Consider the following 21,316-nt stretch of genomic DNA (forward strand, 5'->3'; position numbering starts at 1 on the left):
GGGGAGAGAATTTCCTCTTGACTTTGGATAAAAGAATGTATGAGTAAACACACACACGTGCTGTATCGCGTAAAAAGATCTAGTTCACCCAAAAAATAAAATTCTGTAATTCGGTCTAGGAAATATACTTTAAGTTTATGCAAATTCGTGAACACAGACGTGAGCGCTTGCACTAACGCCCGGTCCGTTGCGTTGTTGATCTGGCCTTAAAAAAACTCATTCAAATCCATGTATATATATATATATATACATTATATATACATAGGTCTACTCATTTTACTTAACTTGCTCAACAATATTTTCTTCAAACTGTTGCTCCACCATGATAGTGTTTGAAAGACAAATCTTGTCGCAAAACAAAACAGTAGGAGTTTTAGTAGGAGTAGGAGTAATTCTAAGTTGGGGCTTGTCAAACATGGTGGGAACCGATACAACATATTTATGGTAAAATAATAATAATAATAATAATGGGTAAAAAATTCAAATAGCAAATCGCATTATTTGTTCTTCATTGAGTTAAAACAATATTTATATATTGTTTTAATTTTTATAAATATTGTTAAGAAACCCCGCCCCTTTTCAGCGCTTCGCTCGTTGTCTTTTGTCTTCCAGTCTGTATTTTCACAGCGATCTTGCGTATTTATGAATGAAATTTTAAAATCTTCTGACATTTGTTGAGACATCTGCTTTAAACATTACGAACCTCGTGATAACTTTCGTTAACTTTACGTAAAGTAAATCCACTTCAAAAGCGAATTACTCCTGCACAGCAATGCCATAGAAATATACAGAGCGATCGCAAAAACGGAAGTTCAAAGATAATATTCTAAAGATGGCTGCGCCCTTGTTTCTCTGGCGAATAAGGTCTTATAGACCATATTTATAGTTGTAATTATATACTAATTTTAAATACTGAATTTTATACCGTAAATGTGTAAATGGTGGTCATCAAGTGATATTTTCAGTCTGTTCCTTACACAAAACTATCATATGGTTTAAGAACACCTGTAATATAGCTTAAGCAAAGTTGTATAGCCTACATGAGGGTGAGCAAATGATGAGAGCATTTTCATTTTGTGTGAACTATCCCTTTAATGCCACCATGAAAGAAGTTGTGATACTTCTTCCCTATACTGATGTAGCCTTGGACAGTAAGGATGTAGCCTATAGCCTAATTGAGTGAAACAGCTTCTCAAACAAAAAAAAAAGTAGGGCGGAACCTGGGCTATGTTTACACAGAAACGATCTGAAGAGAAAACGCAAAAGTGGCGTTGCGTTATCACTTTTTATTCTGCGTTTAGACGAGCGTTATGGGGGGGAAATCCGCGTGCATATGGTGACGCAAAAGTGTGTGAAATTCGATGTAGTGTGCACTCCAGGCGGCTAGGTGGCAATATGAAGCACTGCCACACAACAACACCAATATCTGAGAATATTTTGTACAACTGCTGAAAATACTCTTGTACGTTTATCAGAGCTGCTATGGCAACTCGAAGGTACGACGTATGGAAATAATCCGACATGTTGGTTGTTATTTTCCTGTACTGGCGCGTGCCTGTGACGTAAACGCGTACGCAACGAGAGCCACAGTGAGCAGATTTTCGTTTTTACCCTTTAGACGGGAACGCGACGGTGGAGCGTTTTTAAGATTTCCACTCTGGAGGGTGGTTTCACTTTTTTGCGTTTTTAAGCACCCAAAACGCCGTCGCTGTGTAAACGAAAGGCACATCCGATAAAATATTTTTACGTTTTCACCCAGAATCGTTCTTGTGTAAACAGGGCCTCATTGATTTCATGGTGACTTGAAATCGTCTACATTCTTCTCTGTAGTAGAATGTACTGCCTATGACCTAAAGGTTGCCAATAATTATGGCCAGTGTGTTTTTGGAGAAAAGCATTTATTTATTTCATAGTGTGATTTACCCCCCACTTTCAATTATTTTACTTCAATGAAAGGTTAGATTTTTGTGAATTTTTGAATGAAAGATCAAAAGGATAAACAATGCAGATTTCTTTTTTTACAGCCATTTTTCATCATATTTACCAGGGGTGCCATTAATTCTGATAACAACTGTACGTAATAAAAACATACAAAGGGGCATGTCATGTGATGCTGACTTCCTGCCATTCTACTTTAGGAGCAACAAGAGGGATTAAAAAAAAGAAGCAAATGTGTGTGCATATGAAGGCCGGTTCAGGTGTTTTCCTAGTAGTGTGTGAAAGATGTGCGTGGGTGGATTGTTTATGGCTGTTTTAAATGGGGACAGTATGTTTATGTGAGTGTGTTCAGGCTTGTAAGTCACTGCTGAGTGATGAACTGTTTTTGTATGAGCAGGTGAGTTTGCTCACATTTCAAAAGAGTGTGCTTGTATGCCAGCTTTTTTATGCTTTCTGTCAAAGAAATGCCATTGTATTTCAGACATTGTTTATGCGTTCATTTCAATCTTTCACTCAATCTAGTATCAACAGACATGATCCTTCTATTATATCTGTCTGCTGTTCTGTAGTAGAGCTGACCACTGACCACTGTGCTGCCTGTAGTGCTGCCTGTAGTGCTGCCTGTAGACCACTACTACCATCTAGTGGCATCTCTGCAGAGTTTTTTACGTAAGAGGAGGCCCGGCCAGTGTTACTTGATTGTGTTGACTTTTCACTTCTCATCTCAGTTATTTTAGCTGTACAAACATGGTCGGTTATGCTGCCTGATATTGCATTTTTTTGTTATTTGTAATAATATTTGTATTATTATTAGCCTAATCATAAAACACTGGTTTGTAGAAGAGAGAGAGAGAGAGAGAGAGAGAGAGAGAGAGAGAGAGAGACTAACGCCTAACACTTTCACAATTATTATAAAATATACGGAAACCTACTTGGCCTCGTTGAAATAACAATGAACTACAATTCCCAGTGAACATTGCTCGGAGTGTACGGTTGCTAAGCAACGCCGTCAAACGAAGATGGACGCTTCCGAGACGCTACGAGATGAAGTTACTTTACAAGGTGAAATAACACTTTTAATGCTTCATTTTGACACAAAAATCATGTGTTTAAGAGACGCGTATTGTTCGTCTGTCGTTTAAACGCAAGTCTTGTGTAATTTTGATGACCCCCCCCCTAACTCTAGGTCATCAGCAGTAAACAAACTTGACATCTGTTTGCCTAACAGTAACAAACAATTATTGTCATGTAAATAAATCTTAAAATTGTTTAGCAAAATATCATACAGACATATTAGAACATTCATCATGCATATTTTCTCATTATTGTGACAAAAACACAATACACAATTTACATTTTCCTCTTTTAATGGCATTTTAATTTCAGAGCAGGCAGATGTTTTGGTGGTTGAAGAGTGTGATGGAAACAACGAGGAAGAGCACAAGAAGTTAATCCCACATGATATGTATTACAGCTATGAGGAACTGTGCTCTAGACCATACATCACCACAGACTCCAACATCCCACAGAACCTACTGCACCTCTCGTATCCACAGCCATTAACACTAAATAAAATTTATACTATATTACTATTTATGCTGCCAGTCAAAAGTTTGAAATAATTATGATTTTTTAAATGTTTTTGAAAAACATTTCTGCTCACCGAGGCTGCATTATTTGTTCAAAATACAATAAAAACAGTAATATTGTTAAATATTATTTTAAAAAAATTCTATTTTAATGTGTTTTTAAAATGTAATTTATTCCTGTCATGGCAAATCTGAATTTTCAGCATCATTACTCTAGTCTTCAGTGTCAAACGATCCTTCAGAAATCATGATAATATGCTGATTTGCTGTCATTTCTTATTATTATCAATGCTGAAAACAGTTTGATATCAGAACTTCTTAATATTTTTGTGGAAACCGCAGTATACTACCATTCAAAAGTTTGGGGTAAGTAAGATAAAAAAAAAGTATACTTTTATTCAGCAAAGACAAATTCAATTAATGTGACTGTAGATATTTATAATGAGTTACAAAAGATTTTTATTTGAAATAAATGCTATTCATTGAACTTTCTATTCATTGAACATTCTATTCATTCAGTTTCTAAAAAAAAATATTACGCAGCAAAAACTTTTGAAAAAAATTCTGAAGGATCATGTGACACTAAAGACTATGTAAGTAATGTCTGCTGAAATTTCAGCTTTGCCATCATAGGAATAATTGATAAAATAAGTGCAGCCTTGGTGAGTGTAAGGTCTCTTCTTTAAAACATTAAAAATCTTGATTATTATATATTTAACAAGTTTGTTGTCTTGGGAAGACTATCTGTTCATTTTATTTGCTCCTTAAACTGAGCCCAGACATTCGTTTGGCTATGACTGTGGGCGGAGAGGAAACCTACAGCTATTGGATGAGCATACGTTGGCCTTCATTGCCGGAAATCTGCTCATCCTATTGGATGTGCACACTAAAGAGCAGTGTTATATCCGCTCTAGCAGTGGGGGCGGCATTGGTGCCATCACGGTACATTAATACTGTTATTTCGTTGACTGTATGTGAATAGAAATGCAAGGGCAAGTAAAAATATAGCTGTGAGTAGCAATTATCGGGGTTCAATTGCCAATTGCCGGGGTTCAAAAGGCCTTTAATCGTACGCGTAAAAAGGTATGTTTCATTTAGCAAGCCTGTAAGCATCTCAATCTTAGATGGAAAAGACCATTTACAACCAATACAGGCAATTTACCATAGTAAATGTATGGTTTTTAAAGTTTTTTTTGTAACATTTATGGCCCCACCTATGGGCCGATCTCCATAAAAGTTTGCATGCTTCTTTAGAATCACCTAATGAAGTTCTGCCACACTTGTTTTCTATCTAAAGGAACAACATTTTTTTGATAATTATTGAGAGTCCTGAAAATTGTGCCGCGTGGTTTTATTGAGGTTGAGTCAAAAACCTAGGACTAGTTCATGAAAGTTGGTTTTTGAATAATTTCCAATATTTAACAAACAATTCTATTGACAGCGGCGGTCCTAGAGGCAAAGTCGCTCTGAATGAGGAGTTCTACCATGCGGTATGAATGCCGTGGGCGTGTGCGATATTTTTTCCATATCAAAGCACCACCAAGTACACCAACTACGCACTTGAACCACTAAATACCAACAACAATAAAGAATGGCCTTGACGAGTGTATAAGCAACATGAGAAAAGTCATAATTCTTACTTTTAACAGGCTCAGACATACTAACATTTATTCATCATTCATTTTACACTCTATAGTATATGCACATATATTACTATAAACAATTATGGGGTTATATAGCCTACAGATATTTGTGGACCTGAAGACCTAATATCTCCTTTTGTATCTTCAAAGACTCATCCAAGTAAGCAATATTTCGCAGTGGCAGAGAAAGGCCGTCAGCCTAATATCATCATATATGAGTACCCATCCCTGCGGCCTTACAGGATCCTCAGAGGTAGGACATCAGTGGCAGATCAAATGTCTTACAAAAGTATAACTTAAATTTGATCAAGATGTGATTTGAGACAGAATCATACATACATAATTTTAGTTTGTTGTGTTTAACGTCAAGGTGGCACAGGCAGCACATATAGCTATGTGGATTTTAATCGTGATGGCTCTTTACTGGCCAGCGTGGGTGGTGCTCCAGACTACATGCTTACACTGTGGGACTGGAGGCAAGAACAAGTGACGCTGTGCAATAAAGCTTTTGCTCAGGATGTCTACAGGGCCACCTTTTCGCCCGACTGTGTCGGACAGCTCACTACTTCTGGCTCTGGGCACATTAGGTCTGTATTACTATAATTGATCCGCTTATAAATTTGCATTTAAAAACATTTTTTAAAAAGATCTTTCAAAGATGCTTTTTGTATGTTAAGAAAGAGCATTTATACAGTACCGTTCAAAGGTTTGGGGTCAGTAAATTCTCAGGATCCTTGTTACAGAAATGTTATTTCAAATAAACTCTGTTCTTTTGAACTTTCTATTCATCAAAGAATTCAAAAATTAATCATGGTTTCCACAATAATAGTAAGCAGCTGCTTTCAACAGCGAGAATAAAAAGAAATGTTTCTTGAGCAGCAAATCAGCATATTAGAATGATTTATGAAGGGTCATGTGACACTGAAGACTGGAGTAATGATTTGCTATTACATGATTAAAAAATAAAAAATAAATCAGTTATTGTAAAATATAATAGTATTTCACAATATTACTGTTTTTACTGTAGTTCTAATCAAATAAATGCAGCATTGATGAGCAAAATAGACTTTTTCAAAAACATGAACAGTCTCTATGTGATGAGAGAGTTTGGGTTTTATTTTTTTAGATTCTGGAAAATGGCCAATACCTTCACTGGTTTAAAGTTGCAAGGGTTGCTTGGAAGTTTTGGAAAAACAACTGTAACAGATATAGAAGGATATGTGGAGCTTCCTGATGGAAAGGTTTTTTTTTTCAACACCTTCTTACATTTAGCATATTCACACACACAAATCTACAGACTTTTAAAATGAAATATGTTCTTGAAGAAATTGATTCTTTCTCTTTCTCTCTCTTAGGTTGTGTCAGGATCAGAGTGGGGAAATATGCTCCTTTGGGAGGGGGGTCTGATAAAAGTGGAAATATGCCGTAAAGGTAGACGGACGTGTCATAGCGGAACCATTTACCAGTTTAATCTGGATGAGGGAGAACTAATGACTATAGGGTCTGATGGTGTCGTCAGAGTAAGTACAGTTTACTTAGTGAGATTATGCTACTTCATTGGTTTTTGTGGTTTCTAAAAAGTGTAAATTTATTTGAAACAAATTCATTTCACGGAGAGGATGTTTTGTTTTTTTGAAAGCTTTTAAAGCAATTTCTCCATCTTTTTCCTCAGAGCTGGAATTTGGAGACCATAGACACGGCAGATGCAGTTGATGACAGTGGCCTGTTTGAGACTGAGCCCATGAATGAGATAACAGTTGGCCGTAATGTCAGCTTGTACTCTATGGTCAAGAGCTCCATCCCAGAAACCTCCAATTGGTTTGCTCAGGTATGAAGTCTTTTTCTTTTAGATGTGGAACTTGCTTTATGTAAGTGTGTATGTATGTATGTATGTATGTATGTATGTGTGTGTGTGTGTGTGTGTGTGTTTTTTTTTATAATGACCTTATTTTTTAACCATCCAGGACCTAGTCTGAATATTTGTGTCTGTGTGTGCGGGTTTGATTTTTAACAGGATTCTAAAGGCAGTATTTGGAAACTGGATCTCTCATTCTCCAACATTGTAAGTCAAGTTAAACAGGTTAAAAGATTAATATTTTTTTTTTTTCATGGTGGATCCTATAAGCATTTTTTTCTGGTCTTTTGTTTTGCAGACCCAAGATCCACAGTGTCTCTTTTCATTTCATGCTGGTGCCATTCAGGGCATGGATGTTTCTGAAAGTAGCCACCTCATGGCTACTACAGCCTTGGACTGTAAGAAAAATTGTTGAATTGACCAAACATATACCCACATACCTATATAATGTGCTTCTGTAAATAATAACAAATACCTTTTTATCCAACCCAGCCACGGTCAGGGTGTTTGACTTTCTTTCAAAGAAAGAGCTCACTTTAAGTCGCTTCAAACAAGGAGGGACAGCGCTCACCTGGGCCTCAGACACGGTAATGTAAATGAACCTCTGTGCGTTCACACCAGACGCGAATTGAGCGTCAAATTCACGCCTGCCGCATCTAGTTTTACGCGTGTACACTTTGAATCCATTCGCGCGTCAAGAGCGAAATTGACGCGCGTAAAAACAAAAGTTTGAAGCGAAATTTACGCGCGTAACGCGTCTTTGCATTGATTTAACATTGAAATCACTTGCAATGTTGCTCTATTCGCTCTATTCGCGTCCGGTTTGAACGCACATGCTTGGAGACTCTCTATGCATCATATGAGCGAGTGCATAGGGATGTCCAATATTAAAATTCTGAAAGATAATATAAGCTGATAATTATTTTAATGTGATGGCCAATAACCAATAAACAGTCAAGTAAAGTCAAGTCACCTTTATTTATAAAGGTGTCATTGTTTAGCTAAACTCAGTTCAGTGTTGATTCAGTTCCGTTGACAATGACAACAATTATTAAATTAGTTCATTTCATCTATAAAACAATTCTACAAAAAAACAGTGATGTCGTCATCAAGCTCAGTTCAGTTCCCTTTCAGTCGATAACGTCAGACGTAGTCGACGGTCGACTGAATGGGGATCTCGCTAGAGAGCCTATCCTCTTCGAGTACTATTGAACGAGCCAATGTAATTGGCGTGCGTGATTCGCACACACACTCCGCCCCCGTGGCGCGGGTATAAATACGGAAGTGGATGCACGCACTAGTTGCCTTTCGCTTCGGAGCCGATCGTTTGATGCCTCTGAGAGTGCTGTTGTCTACAACGAGCGAGTGTGTCGGTGTTCTTCAGGAAGACTCTTCCAGTGCTGGTGTTCTACAGCGCGAGTGCAGCGGTGATCGAGAGCTTTGAGCTCTCACCTGCTGTTTTAACAGCAACAAATTTCTAAATGTTTGTGTGTGTTGATGGCTGTTTAGAGGGCGGAAAAGTGAGTGCTTCACTGTTTCAGTTCTCTGTTCAGTGTTGCCGCGGTCATTCCCCTGTGTGCTCCGGCACTGGTGACGGTCCTATTTTCTGAAAGAGCAACACGGGTGCGTTTGCGTCTTTTTCAAGATGTCATTCCGCCCGTGCGTTTCTGGGTGCGGTCGTTCTCTGTCTCTCTCTGATGGTCACAACTGTTGTGTCACGTGTTTGGGCTTACAGCACGCTGAGACAGCTTTTGTGGACAGCTCATGTTTTCACTGTGGGAACATGACTGTCGCAGTGTTGAGGGCGAGACTCGCCTTCGTTCGTGGAGAGCGAGTCCCCATTACCATGCCCCACCCTCGGGTGCTGTCTGGGATGGATGACCGGAGGATAGTGTTGGATGTCCCGCCCGGTAACCATTCCCTGTGGGCTCCTCACTCCTCCCTTCCACTGCAACCACTGGAGCCTCCTGTGTTGTCTACTGGTCCATCTGTAATGGGTGGGCCAGCGGTTTCACTCGGGGCTCCCCTGGAGGACAGGACGCCGATTGCAGCATCGGAGGGTGAGCTCAGTTCAGTCTCGGTTGGAATCTGGAGTTTGGTATCTTGGGGCGGGCCGCGCTGCTTCTCAGCTCGCCGCCCCAGTGCCTTTCTTTCCCGAAATGCATGGAGAGCTTATCAGGTGGTGAACAGCATCTTTCTCTGCCAGAAACTGCCTGAATAGCTTTTCCCCCTCATTACCCTTGATGGAGGAACGGTGAAGGGTTGCGAGGTGTCCCTCCATTGGAGCGGTCTGTCGACACAGGTGCACCTGTGTCCGGCGGCCGCTGCCTTTTGGGGGGATCCTCGTCTCCCCCCTAAGGCCTGTGAGTTTTCGTCCGTTCCGACGGGCAGAGCTTACAAAGCCTGCGGGCAAGCCGCTTCCTCTTGTGTGCCATGGCGTTGCTGCAGGCTAGGGCACCCATGGCATGCACGAGGGTAATCCAGACCGTGCGCTCATAGGTGAGCACCCCACTGCATCCGACCTCACCCTCCGGGGCATGAGTGTCGTAGCATGCGTGATCGGTCTGGCGATGTCCACCTTGGTGGTCCAGTAGCGCCTTGGTTGGCTCAGCCTGGTTGGTATGGCGAATGCGGACAAGGTTCGGTTCCTGGTCTCCCCAATTTCCCAGGTTGGGCTGGTCGGCGACGCGGTGGAGAACTGCATCCAACAGTTCTCTGCCGCTCAAGTCCAGACAGAGGTCATCCGGCACATCCTGCCCCGGTGGCCAGCTGCTGCCTCCACCCGCCGCTCGTCGCCGTGGGCGTTCCCCGGCCGCCGCTCCTGCTGGCCCTCCGCAGCAGCCTCCACCCAGGCCTCAGCATGGAGCCGGCCGCAATAGAGACGCCCAGCCCGCTCCAGGCGCTGCCAAGCCAGGTGGCAAGCGACAGCGAAAGCATTCCGGAGCGGGCCGCCCAGGAATGGATGAGATGCTCTTGGAGTGGCACGATCACTCCCTCCCCCGGGTGAGGGCCGGGTGGAGCCTTTGTTTGTGTGTGTGTCTGTTCCGCCGCTGGCTCCCTAAAAAAAAAAAAAAAAGCGGAGCAAGCGGTACCCACACTTCAAAGAGAGAGCAATTTCATCTGTTCCTGGGTCCCAAGAGGGCCAGTCTGGCGGGTGTGACACTGTATAGCCTTACACCCCTCAGCTCCCCCTTGGTCGCCAGCAGGCAGCTTGGTGCGTTCGAGGACCCGGTCATCCGCCTTCTCACGCGCACCCTGCCGCTAGTGGAGACAGGTAAGTGTTGCACAGCACACTAACACCACTCTCTCTACTTTGCTGCCCCACCTCAGGCTCGGCTACCCCGCTCAAGTCAGTGATAATCATCACATTAGGTGTTGAGCAGACGTGCTCCTGAAAATTCAGTGATATTCATCACACCGAGTGTTGAGCAGTGCTCCTGACTTGTGCGTGCTTATCTTATCCTGCTGGCGAAGGATTTGATATAGCCGCTCCTCCAGCCGGTACGAAGGCCAGTTGTAAACTCGTTCTTCGTGCTACTAGGTGGTGGGTCGTGGCCATCTTGGCCCAAGATTGGTCTGCAGCTCCGACCTGAAAGACATGTGCTTAAAAACAGATATCTACCTTCCGCACCGCAGTCCATCCTGTGGGTTGCGTGTAAGGGTGGAGTATCAGTACAGTGTCCTTCCCTTCGAGTGCTCCAGAGCGCGTTGGGTCTTCAGGTCAACTGGAAGAGAGTAATCTCGCCCACGGGCTGAGTATCTCTTTTCAGTTTCGGAGATGGACTCGGTCTAACACGTCTCTCCAATGAGAATGTGTTCAGCTGGTGTTTGAAGTGAGAAAGGGTCCCACTGAAAGAACTTTCAGAGGCTCCTGGGGTATATGGTAGTTGCAGCCATTGGCTTCCTCCATATGTGACCGCTTCAGCGCTAGCTTCATGACCGAGGTGACCGTGGCAGAGCAGCTCACCCTGTGTGACTATAGTTCATCCCGGTCTGCTGCCAAACCCTCTTCAACAGAGGGGCCATGTACAAAGGGCGTGTTTTAACGGGGGCCTGGGCGACCCTCGACTACACGGGCATTCGTGCCTCGAGTTGTTAGACATTGCGACCGTTGCGCAAGCTTCCCTTGCATGTCACAACTCACCCGTCACCTCCTCCTTGGAGTCAGAAGCTTCTGAGGACGCTTTGTTCCACTCTTCCCGCTCTACTCAATCGTGCCGCCATCGAGCCTCACGACAGTTATAGCCAGGGCAAGTGGAGACTCCATCCCTTGGGTCCAGCTGGGTCATGACCATTCCGGGGCCGCTCAGTTGCCCCTCCGGTTTCGTCTTCCTGCCAGTGTTAGTACAAACCGAGCGGATCACCCTTGGACAAACACTGGCTCTCAGCTGCCCCAGGGGCCCGCAGAAATGCGTTTAACCCCAGTGAGCCTTCTAAAAGCGACTGCGACTCATGGTCGCCTTGCGCCTGCTCAAGTCAGTGAATTCATCACACTTCATGTTGAGCAGAAATGCTCCTGAAACTCAGTGAAGTTCATCGCACTCAGGTGTTGAGCAGCAATGCTCCTGTAGCTCAGTGAGTTCATCACACTCAGGTGTTGAGCAGAAATGCTCCTGTAGCTCAGTGAATTCATCACACGCAATGCTGAGCAGAAATGCTCCTGGTGCTCAGTGAAGTTCTTCACACTCAAGGGTTGAGCAGAAATGCTCCTGAAGCTCAGTGAGTTTATCACACTCAGGTGTTGAGCAGGAATGCTCCTGAAGCTCAGTGAACTTATCACACTCAAGTGCTGAGCAGAAAATGCTCCTGAAGCCCAGTGATCTTCACATGTTGTGTTGAGCAATGCTCCTGTCTTTTTGCGCCCGTCACTTGCACCTACGTGCCAAGTCAGGAGAGGAACAGGTCTTCATAGTTGCCCCTTATTGGCCCAACTAGACCTGATTCCCATCGACAGCCTTCCTGACTTCCCCTGAAAACTCTTTCAGGGACGGGGCACGATGGCACCCGCGTTCTTCCCCTGGAGATTCCGGGCGGTCTTACATCTGAACGCGGAGGTTCAGGTGGCTATCACAGGGACATGTGATAGTTACCATCACTTCTGCGAGCACCCCCTAGAAATGGGTAGTGTGCTTACGCCTTTAGAAGTGGAACCTAGTCGTTGAGTGCGTCTTCCCTCCAGAGGAGATCCTGAAAGCTTTCGATCACTTCAGTGCTCTCTTTCCTGCAAAATGGGTTGGAGTAGGCTGTTTTCCTTCACCCTCAAAATGATGTTGCCTCGGTGTTTAAACGACGCTCATCGTGTTGCAGAAGTGTGCAGAAGCACGTTCTGATCGTCAGGTTCCTGAGGAGCAAGGTCTTGTAAATCCTTGCGTCCCTCTTTATCCTCTTGGGCCTTGTCCCTGGTGCGACTGCACTGCAGAGACCGCCCCTGAGCTACTGCAGGCAGTGAGTTAAAAATTCTGATATATCAGTTCTCCTGCTCGCATGGTCTCTACTAGAGGGTAGGGACTTGCTCGCTTTCGGTCAACGTATTGTGCCTGGAGTCTGGGCCGGCTAACTCTCACAAGCTGAGACCCCGGCTCGGATTGTGCCCAAGGTTCTTACCTCTCCCGTAATAGGAGCAGGTGGTGAGCCTGCAAGCGCTGCCCTGGAGGAGGCAGATCCAGCCCTGGCTTCTCTGTCCGTTCGCTTGGACGTGTACAGAATGCAAGCCATAGACCTCAGACCAGCTCTACAAATATCTGTTGGAACTCAGCAGAGAGGGAAGGCTGTTTCCATGCAAAGTTGCACTTAGTGCTTGCCTTCATTTCGGTAAAAATCCGAGATGCAACATGTCCACTTAGGTGTTGAGCTCCTCTATGATGAGTGTAAAGTGCTCCGCCTTGGTGTTGACGATATGCTTTGCTAAACAGATTCTAGAGTTGGGGGCTGGACGACACCTAGTTGAACCGCTGCTTCCCGTGGGCTCCCTTCTCATGAAGCCAGTTTCACCGTGAGCCCGGTTCAAGTATCGGCTCTGCGCCATTCCCCTCCTATGGACTGGATACGTGCGCCTTTCTACTCCAGTTGAGTTCCCTTAAAATTGAACCCTGTTGAGTTCCTCCACACCCCTCCGACGTCAGACATGCGGAACGGCTGGTGTTAGGCCTACCACTCGTAAGCAGTGTGGAACCTGTGTTAGGCTGGGTCCATATGTTGCGGTCCCTACGGCGACCCCATATGTGTATTCTTCCACGATACGGCTCCCTGCGGCGAGCCCGTGTCTTCCCTCGGCAGAGTCTCTCTGCCGTCACTGTCCGGTGTGTCTCCCCCTGTCTTAGGCTGGAGCCACCCCAGTGACATTCCATATGTTAGACTGCCCGGTTTCCGCCCAGTTCATATGTGTATTCTCCACGTTACCTCCCTCTGGGTTGGATGTGGCTTCCGCAGCGTCCCTTCCTTCCAATGTACGGGGACCGCTTTCCCAGTGGTCCTGTAGGAACAGCAGTGACTACCCTGGCCTAAGCCCTGTCCTTCCCCGCCTTAAATTTGCGGGGGCATCAGGAGGCTTTGGTTTAGGCACTGGAAGGTGGCAGCGTTAGTGGCGTTTTCAAAGGTTATCCCCATTCAGTCGACCGTCGACTACGTCTGAACTATATCGACTGAAAGGGAACATCCTGGTTGCGTATGCAACCCACCGTTCCCTGAAGGAGGGAACGGAGGACGTAGTCCCCTTGCCACTACCGCTGGACCACCGCTGACCCCGGGTTACTTTCGGCTCCTCAGCGAAAAGCAACTAGTGCGTGCATCCACTTCCGTATTTACACCCGCGCCGCGGGGGCGGAGTGTGTGATGCGAATCACGCACGCCAATTACATTGGCTCGTTCAATAGTACTCGAAGAGGATAGGCTCTCTAGCGAGATTCCCATTCAGTCGACCGTCGACTACGTCCTCCGTTCCCTCCTTCAGGGAACGGTGGGTTGCATACGCAACCAGGACGTTCTCATCCATTTGTGTCATTGCGGTCAAATCAATAATATTGTTGAATATTAAGTGTTCCCTACTAAGCAAGCCAGAGGCAACATTAATGCTCAATATTGATATTGAAACTCTTTACAATTTTGTCTAAATAATTAAAAAATACACAATTTTTTTTTAAGTCTACAGTGTTGTTATTGTACACTAAAACTAAACCTATCGAAAATTATTTTTAGTAATAAAAATAAAGCTGAAATAAAATAAAACATTAATATTACATGAAAAATGTAAACCTAAAACTTGAAATAGGACTAACTAAAATAACTAGGTTTAAGCTGAAGTGCTAAAATAACTAAAACAAATACTAAAATAAGAATAAATTAAAGATATATAGAAATATTTAAAAAATAATAATAATGACAAATGCACATAACAAAAATACCAAGACTTAAAACTAAAATGAAAACTGAAAATATTAAAATAAAATAAAATGTAAATGATTAATAAATACTATAAAAGTATGTAAATACTACTAATATAACACTGAAATTCTACAAGTGAATTTAGGAAACACAACATTATGATGTAAACAGTATGGAAAATGGATATTCATTTTGAGATTGATAAAGATTACATTTATCAATGTTATAAATGATAAGTGTTTTTAACGATGAACTTTAAGTGAGTGTTTGATGACAGCAAAGGTAACTTAATTGTAAAAATAGGGCTTTCACAAATAAATATCCAATATCAAACACTACAGATACATTTAAAAGTCTCTAATATTGGCCGATAAGCAGTATAGTACCAGGATGTGTGCATATTGGATATTGATGGAGAGTGTGTCTGTCTCTGCAGCTGAACAGTGCTGGTGGTCTGCTGGTTGTCGGTTTTGATGATGGTGTTGTACGTCTCTTGGAGCTGTATAACCCTCAGAGTCTGCACACGGTTGCAGGGCGCACACGCTCTGGAGATGCAGAACTCCGCCTTAGACAAGCTCTCAAGCCCCACAATACTCCTGTCACTGCCATCGCTTATGAGAGAAGTAGAAAGATCATGGCTACTGGGGTAAGGATTGAGTGAGTGAGCATGATTTGTGTCAGAATATTCTGCTTTGTTAATATTATATTATTTTGCTCTCTCTGTCTTTAGAGCGCAGACAGCACTGTTTTCTTCTTTGCGGTGGGAGAAAGATATGAGCCAGTTGGGTTTGTTACTGTCCCAGGGCCTGTGCAAGGCCTGGAGTGGTCACCTCAGGCACATGTGAGCAGACATGGGCAGTATTTCAATTAAATGTATTTTAAATACGTATTTAATTACTTTAGTGTATTTTGTAAATTGTATTTTGCAGGTGTGGAAAAATTTAAATGTATTTTGTAACAAAATATTTTGAGGGAGTGTATTTGGAGTATTTCAAATACTTAAATACTTAAGAAAAATCACCATAGTGATTTTGCCATATTTTCGGTCTGATGTTGGCAATGGCAATGTCCAGGTTAGATGCACGAAAATCACGTGACACCCTGTAGACCGGGCTCCCTCCAAGAAGTGAATGAGTTTTGAACTCTTAAAAACGGCATGAAAGGGTTAGTTCACCCAAAAATTAAAATTATGTCATTAATGACTCACCCTCATGTCGTTCCAAGCCCGAAAGACCTCCGTTGATCTTCGGAACACAGTTTAAGATATTTTAGATTCAGTCCGAGAGTTTTCTGTCCCTCCATTGACAATCTATGTACGGTATACTGTCCTTGTCCAGAAAGGCAATAAAGACATCATCAAAGTAGTCCATGTGACCTCAGGGGGTTAGTTAGAATTTTTTGAAGCATCGAAAATACATTTTGTTCCAAAAATAACAAAAACGACGACTTTATTCAGCATTGTATTCTCTTCCGGTTCTTTTGTGGATCCGCGTTCATGAGTCCGCTGACGTAAGACGAGCTGACGTGTTATCTGGTGCGCCCGAGCTTCGTTTACAGTCTGAGGGAGACGCACGCTGTAAACAAAACAATCTTTGCAAACATGTCTAAGGATTTCGACACAGGGGAAGACTTGCATTTTTTTTTAACCAGACATATTTATTTGAACCCGAATACACGGACGCACCAGATAACACGTCAGCAGCGTCTTACGTCAGCAGCGTCACTGGCCTCGTGAACGGGGATTGACAACAGAACCGGAAGAGAATACAATGCTGAATAAAGTCATCGTTTTTGTTATTTTTGGAACAAAATGTATTTTCGATGCTTCAAAAAATTCTAACTACCCCCCTGAGGTCACGTGGACTACTTTGATGATGTCTTTATTGCCTTTCTGGACAAGGACAGTATACTGTAGGACAGTATACCCCTATGAAACCATTGTGGAGTTGGGGGGGCTAACACAGAAACCGAAAATTTTCGGGAAAGCAGCATTTGTCCAAATTTCAAACTTAACCATTCTATTTCATCAGAAACAATCTTAAAACAGGGCTTTAAGGGTAAAATACCGAACTCGTCCTTTAAGGCACGAGTAGAGTAACGGTGATAATATGGCTACATAGCCTACATCAAACACGTTTTGCTATTAAGGGCAGCCTACCACACCATTGATGTGAACTTAGCTATACATGCCATTTACGTCAGAGGGAGCTATTTCAGGCCCTGTAGAGGTTTAGTGAAATGCCCATACTTTTTTATTTTGCTTCTTCGCCATTTTTAATTTACACATTTCTCATATTTGTGTTATTGCTACTATTTGTGTTATTGACCTTTCAGTAATAAAAAAAAGACTTAAGATTATTGTGGGAGTATTTTTGTATTTTCAAAATACTAATTACTTGTATTTTATTTAAATACATTTTTCACATCAGTATTTTGTATTTTATTTTGTTACATTTTTATGAGCCAGTATTTGTATTTTGTAACAAAATAGTTTTTGATGTATTTGTGCCCACCTCTGCATGTGAGTGATGATGATAGTTAACTGCAACTCACTGAGGCTCTTGTTGGGATTGTATCATATGATTTATCGTAGCGCACTGAAGCTTTGTGTATATGTTTAAAGGAAAAAGACACTCTGCTGATCTTCTGTCAAAATGGTCACGTTGTGGAAGTTCAATGTCCTGATCCTGGTGCACAGACCGGTGGAAACACCTTCCAGCTTTCAGGACTTCCCACAATGCATTTCTGCTTCAGAAGCATCAAGTCCCGAATTAAGGTTATCCACTGACTCTCTCTTTGCCGTTCTCTCTCTTTTTCTCTTTAAGTTTGTATTGTTGTTTTATTTTGTTGTATTCAGCTTTCATTCATATTTTATTTACTTTTAAAATGTATTATTTTAAAATAAATTATAAAAAAAAAACTTTAATTTAATACATTTTTATTTAATTTATATTTTTTTAATTTAAACTATTTTTCTACATTTAATTTGAATTCTATTGAGTGGGATTTATATAATTAAAATTGATAATTATTTATATGCACAGTGATGATACAAACAAAATGATTAAAATCATAGCAATGGTCTGTAATAATGTCTATGATGTTTAATGTTCTGCTGCTATCATTTTGGATGCATGTGTGTTTGCAGAGAGATGCAGAGGTAGCACTCAGGCAGGCCAGAAAAGAGAAGTTAAAAAAAGAGAGGGAGGAACGCTTGAAGAAACTGTTGGAGCAGAAGCCAGATGCCACAGAGGAGGAACTACGGGAGAAAGAGGAAGAAGAAGATGAGGAAGAAGTGGAACTGCCCCCTCTTTACATTCCATCTCAACCCAGTCCTCTACACTGTGGCTTTTACTCAACACCAGGGTCATTCTGGCTTTCTATGGTAAATACATACACTCACAGACATACACTACTGTTCAAAAGTTTGAGGTTAGTAAGATTTGTTTTAAAGACAATAATACTGTTATTCAGTAAGGATGCATTAAATTGATCAAGAAGTGACTGTAAATATATCTTTAATGTTACAAAATATTTCTATTTCAAATTAATGCTGAACAGTTATTTTAAAAGTTCTATTCATCAACGAATCCTGTAAAATATATAATTGTTTCCACAAAATTATTAAGGAGCACAATGATAGTAATAAGAAATGTTTTCTTGAGCAAATCAAGAAAAGAGACATGGACCAGGGAAAAGGCAGAAGTGCAGAATTTGCTAAACCTTGCAGTGAATTAGCCCAATTCGGACGGTAATTGTTTCTTATGTGGACGTCTGTAAAAAATAAATTTGCATTTGTTACAAGTGGTGATTTATTGATGGTGGAGGAGCAAGTTTTGTAATCAATCACATGATTGTCTGCTATAAATGTCCATATTTAATTTAATAATAGGAAAATAATGTTCTATTTATTATTTAATTATTTAAATCTAATTTTTAAAAATAGGAAGCTAGATGCCCATATGCTATATTTGAAATGGTTTTCTGCCTTGCATTTTATCTCAAAAGGATGTCATTTTAATAATATGGAAATGAGCAGAAACAAGTTAATGCACCCTCTTATTTGAGGTAAAAATAAAGTTGCTTGGTTTGTATTTTTAATGTTGTGTATAATAGCCTACATATTTTAAAATTGTATCATATATTGCTGCCACAATTACAGCTCATTTCAAATGTTTTTTCTCTTTCTCCTTTTCGCTGAGGTGGAGCGGTGATGAAATATTATTCTTGTAAATATTTTCCAGCATTTCAGTAATAAAAGTGTACATCTTTAAAAAGGATGCAAATTACAGTGAAGCGCTGCAGTTATCAAAAAGGATTTAAACAGTGAATTTTGATGTGATCTCTTCTTGTAAACTCATGTGGATTCGGACGGCAATTAAATTACCATACAACCTTGGTGTTTGTCAAAAAATAGGAAGGTAATTCTGGGAATTTTTAAGCCGGTGGTGGGTGAAAAACACTGACATTCTGGATTTGGGCGGCAATAAAATCACCAACTAACCCCTGTAAATGTTGAAAATACCTCACGACCTCATGAGAAACAATTACCATCCGAATAAGGCTAAAGACAGCGTGGTTTAAATAGGCTGAGACTGACAAGGTATTGAGTAACAGCTGAATGCAACCATTGATGATGAGTCCAGACATAAGGATTATGGGGAATGAAGTCCATGCCTGACTGGCAATTGTTAGGGGTGGAGTGCCCTCTGGTGGCTATCACGGGCACTCCAACTAGTGATCGTGACAATATTATTATTATTATTTTATTTATTTTTTTACTGTATTTTGCTCAAATAAATGCAGCCTTGGTGAGCATAAGATACTTCTTTAAAAAAATCTTTCATATCCCAGAATTTTTAACATCAATGTTACTAATAAATGTGCTGTGTGTGGTCACTGAAATCCCCCTCTCTCTCTTTCTCTCACTCTCTTTCAGGGTGGCTATGACTCAGGTTATCTGTACCACTGTAAATTCTCTGAAGAGCAGAGTGAAGATCCATTAGAGAGAAAAGATGAGCCCTTCTTCTTCTTACCTGTGCATGACACAGACCATAACCCCATTCTCACCATCACTTTCAAGTAAGGTTTTTCTCTCTCTACACTTGGTGTGTCTCTATCTGTGCAAGTGTTTCTCTAATAGCCTAGGGAACTGAGAAATCATCATTAGTTTCCTTATTGGAATCTATTTTTTTTATTTTTTTATTCAGCAGTTAATCAGAAGGATGATATTTTCCACACCTTACTTCTCCCTCTTCCTGTCTTAGTTCCAGCAGGCAGTTATTGTTATGTGGCATGGAGGATGGCAGTATTCGGGCGTACCCTGTACAGGCCTCTGACCATCGGCTCAGCTCCATGCAGGCTTACTGGGCCCTCAGCGTCCATGACAACCAGTACGGCCATGTGTGCCACCTCCGCTTCAGCTTTGATGAAATGTTTGTCCTGACCGCGGCAGAGGATGGCAACATCTTTTCCTTCAGCTGTTTGCCAGAGGACGAGCTGCAGAAAGCCATGCAGCTCAAACATGCAAAAGTGCCCTCTCCACGGGTTAGTGTATATGTATGTTTGTGGGTGGGTTAGTGTGTACTTATGTGTTTCAACTTTATTACCTTATTCTGTCATGAAAACAGGTTGGGCTGGAGTTGGAGAAAGCAGCTCAGGACATTGAAGATCCATCTGCTTACAGGTGACAATGTGTATATTGTGTATAATGTATATATTATATGTAAATAAAGCAAGCAGAAGGGTCAAGGCAAGGGTTGTGTTTTTGTGGCAGTGCTTATTCTGTTTACCAAGGCTGCATTTATTTGATCAAAAATACAGTAAAACAGTAATATCGTAAAATGTTATTACGACTTAAAATAGCTGTTTTTTTATTTTAATATATTTTTAAATTTAATTTATTCCTGTGATGAAAAGCTGAGTTTTCAGCAGCCAATTCTTCAGTCATCATTGTTACACGATCCTGCAGAAATTATTCTGATATGCTCATTTGGTGCTCAAGAAACATTTATTATTATTATCAATGCTGAAAACAGTTGTGCTGCGTAATATTTTTGTGGAAAACTTGTGGATTTTGTTTGTCTTTACTGTCACTTTTGATCAATTGAATGCATCCTTGCTAAATGAAAGTATTATATAAAGTATATAATTGTCTTGTTTTCTTGTGATCATGCATAAAAAATGTTGCAATATGAATCTGTTCACTGTTCTTGATTTTATATATCCAAATAAAAGGTTAAGCTTTCCTGTTATTTAATTTTTTTCGATTTTAAAATCTTGAGAAAACAAGCCAAAAAAAAGCATTTTGTTTTAATCACAAAAACAAAACAAAAAACTCATTTTCTTTATCCATCACATCTTCAGGCTTTAAAAACACCAGTAAATAATGAGTACATAATGACATAATTTTCATTTTTATTATTATGCATGGTGTTTGTTTAGTTAGCATAAGTGTGTGTGTGTGTGTGTGTGTGCAGCATAGAAACAGCTAAACAGAAGCTGGAGCTGGACCGCATGCATAAGGAAGCTGAAGAGAGAAAACAGGAGCGGCGTAAGAAGCTGGCTGAACTGCAGAGTCGATTTCAAGCTTTACTGGAGCAGAACCAGAGCCTTCCTGAACACATTCGCCTCCATCGCTCGGTGCACAGCTCTCACACTCCTCCCCGCTCACTCACCTATTGCAGTGCAATGATTACATTGACACAATAATCTAACATAATATTGTATGGGTGTTTGTAGGAGTTTGAACTGGACACACGCTTCCATGAGGAGACTGAAAGACAGACTGAAGAGAGAGTGATGGAGGTCAGGAAAGAACTGGCCTGGGAGGAGGAGAAACACCGGATTGGCCTAAAAAAACTACAGACCATGTACTATGCATCCACGCATACCCACTTTTTCTCTATTAC

General features: G+C 41.5%; 1 protein-coding gene across 1 annotated transcript in view; it reads left to right on the forward strand.

The window, feature by feature from the left end:
• The first annotated feature begins 2,865 nt into the window (after nucleotides 1-2,865).
• cfap44 (cilia and flagella associated protein 44) overlaps nucleotides 2,866-21,316 on the forward strand; it is a 35,703-nt gene continuing 17,252 nt past the window's right edge. Inside the window, exons 1-20 of the mRNA XM_077195532.1 lie at nucleotides 2,866-3,000; nucleotides 3,325-3,484; nucleotides 4,307-4,469; nucleotides 5,321-5,423; nucleotides 5,541-5,757; nucleotides 6,297-6,411; nucleotides 6,526-6,690; nucleotides 6,843-6,998; nucleotides 7,185-7,232; nucleotides 7,324-7,423; nucleotides 7,518-7,612; nucleotides 14,842-15,051; nucleotides 15,136-15,246; nucleotides 17,029-17,181; nucleotides 17,554-17,790; nucleotides 19,345-19,487; nucleotides 19,673-19,952; nucleotides 20,036-20,091; nucleotides 20,885-21,047; nucleotides 21,147-21,277. Of these exons, the coding sequence (XP_077051647.1) occupies nucleotides 2,958-3,000; nucleotides 3,325-3,484; nucleotides 4,307-4,469; nucleotides 5,321-5,423; nucleotides 5,541-5,757; nucleotides 6,297-6,411; nucleotides 6,526-6,690; nucleotides 6,843-6,998; nucleotides 7,185-7,232; nucleotides 7,324-7,423; nucleotides 7,518-7,612; nucleotides 14,842-15,051; nucleotides 15,136-15,246; nucleotides 17,029-17,181; nucleotides 17,554-17,790; nucleotides 19,345-19,487; nucleotides 19,673-19,952; nucleotides 20,036-20,091; nucleotides 20,885-21,047; nucleotides 21,147-21,277 (2,849 nt within the window). The 5' untranslated portion in view covers nucleotides 2,866-2,957. The remainder of the gene's footprint in view (nucleotides 3,001-3,324; nucleotides 3,485-4,306; nucleotides 4,470-5,320; nucleotides 5,424-5,540; nucleotides 5,758-6,296; nucleotides 6,412-6,525; nucleotides 6,691-6,842; nucleotides 6,999-7,184; nucleotides 7,233-7,323; nucleotides 7,424-7,517; nucleotides 7,613-14,841; nucleotides 15,052-15,135; nucleotides 15,247-17,028; nucleotides 17,182-17,553; nucleotides 17,791-19,344; nucleotides 19,488-19,672; nucleotides 19,953-20,035; nucleotides 20,092-20,884; nucleotides 21,048-21,146; nucleotides 21,278-21,316) is intronic.

The sequence above is a fragment of the Siphateles boraxobius genome, unplaced genomic scaffold, assembly GCF_051911475.1.
Source record: "Siphateles boraxobius isolate OS27281-9 unplaced genomic scaffold, OSU_SipBor_1 33, whole genome shotgun sequence".
In the NCBI taxonomy this organism is placed as follows: Eukaryota; Metazoa; Chordata; class Actinopteri; order Cypriniformes; family Leuciscidae; genus Siphateles; species Siphateles boraxobius.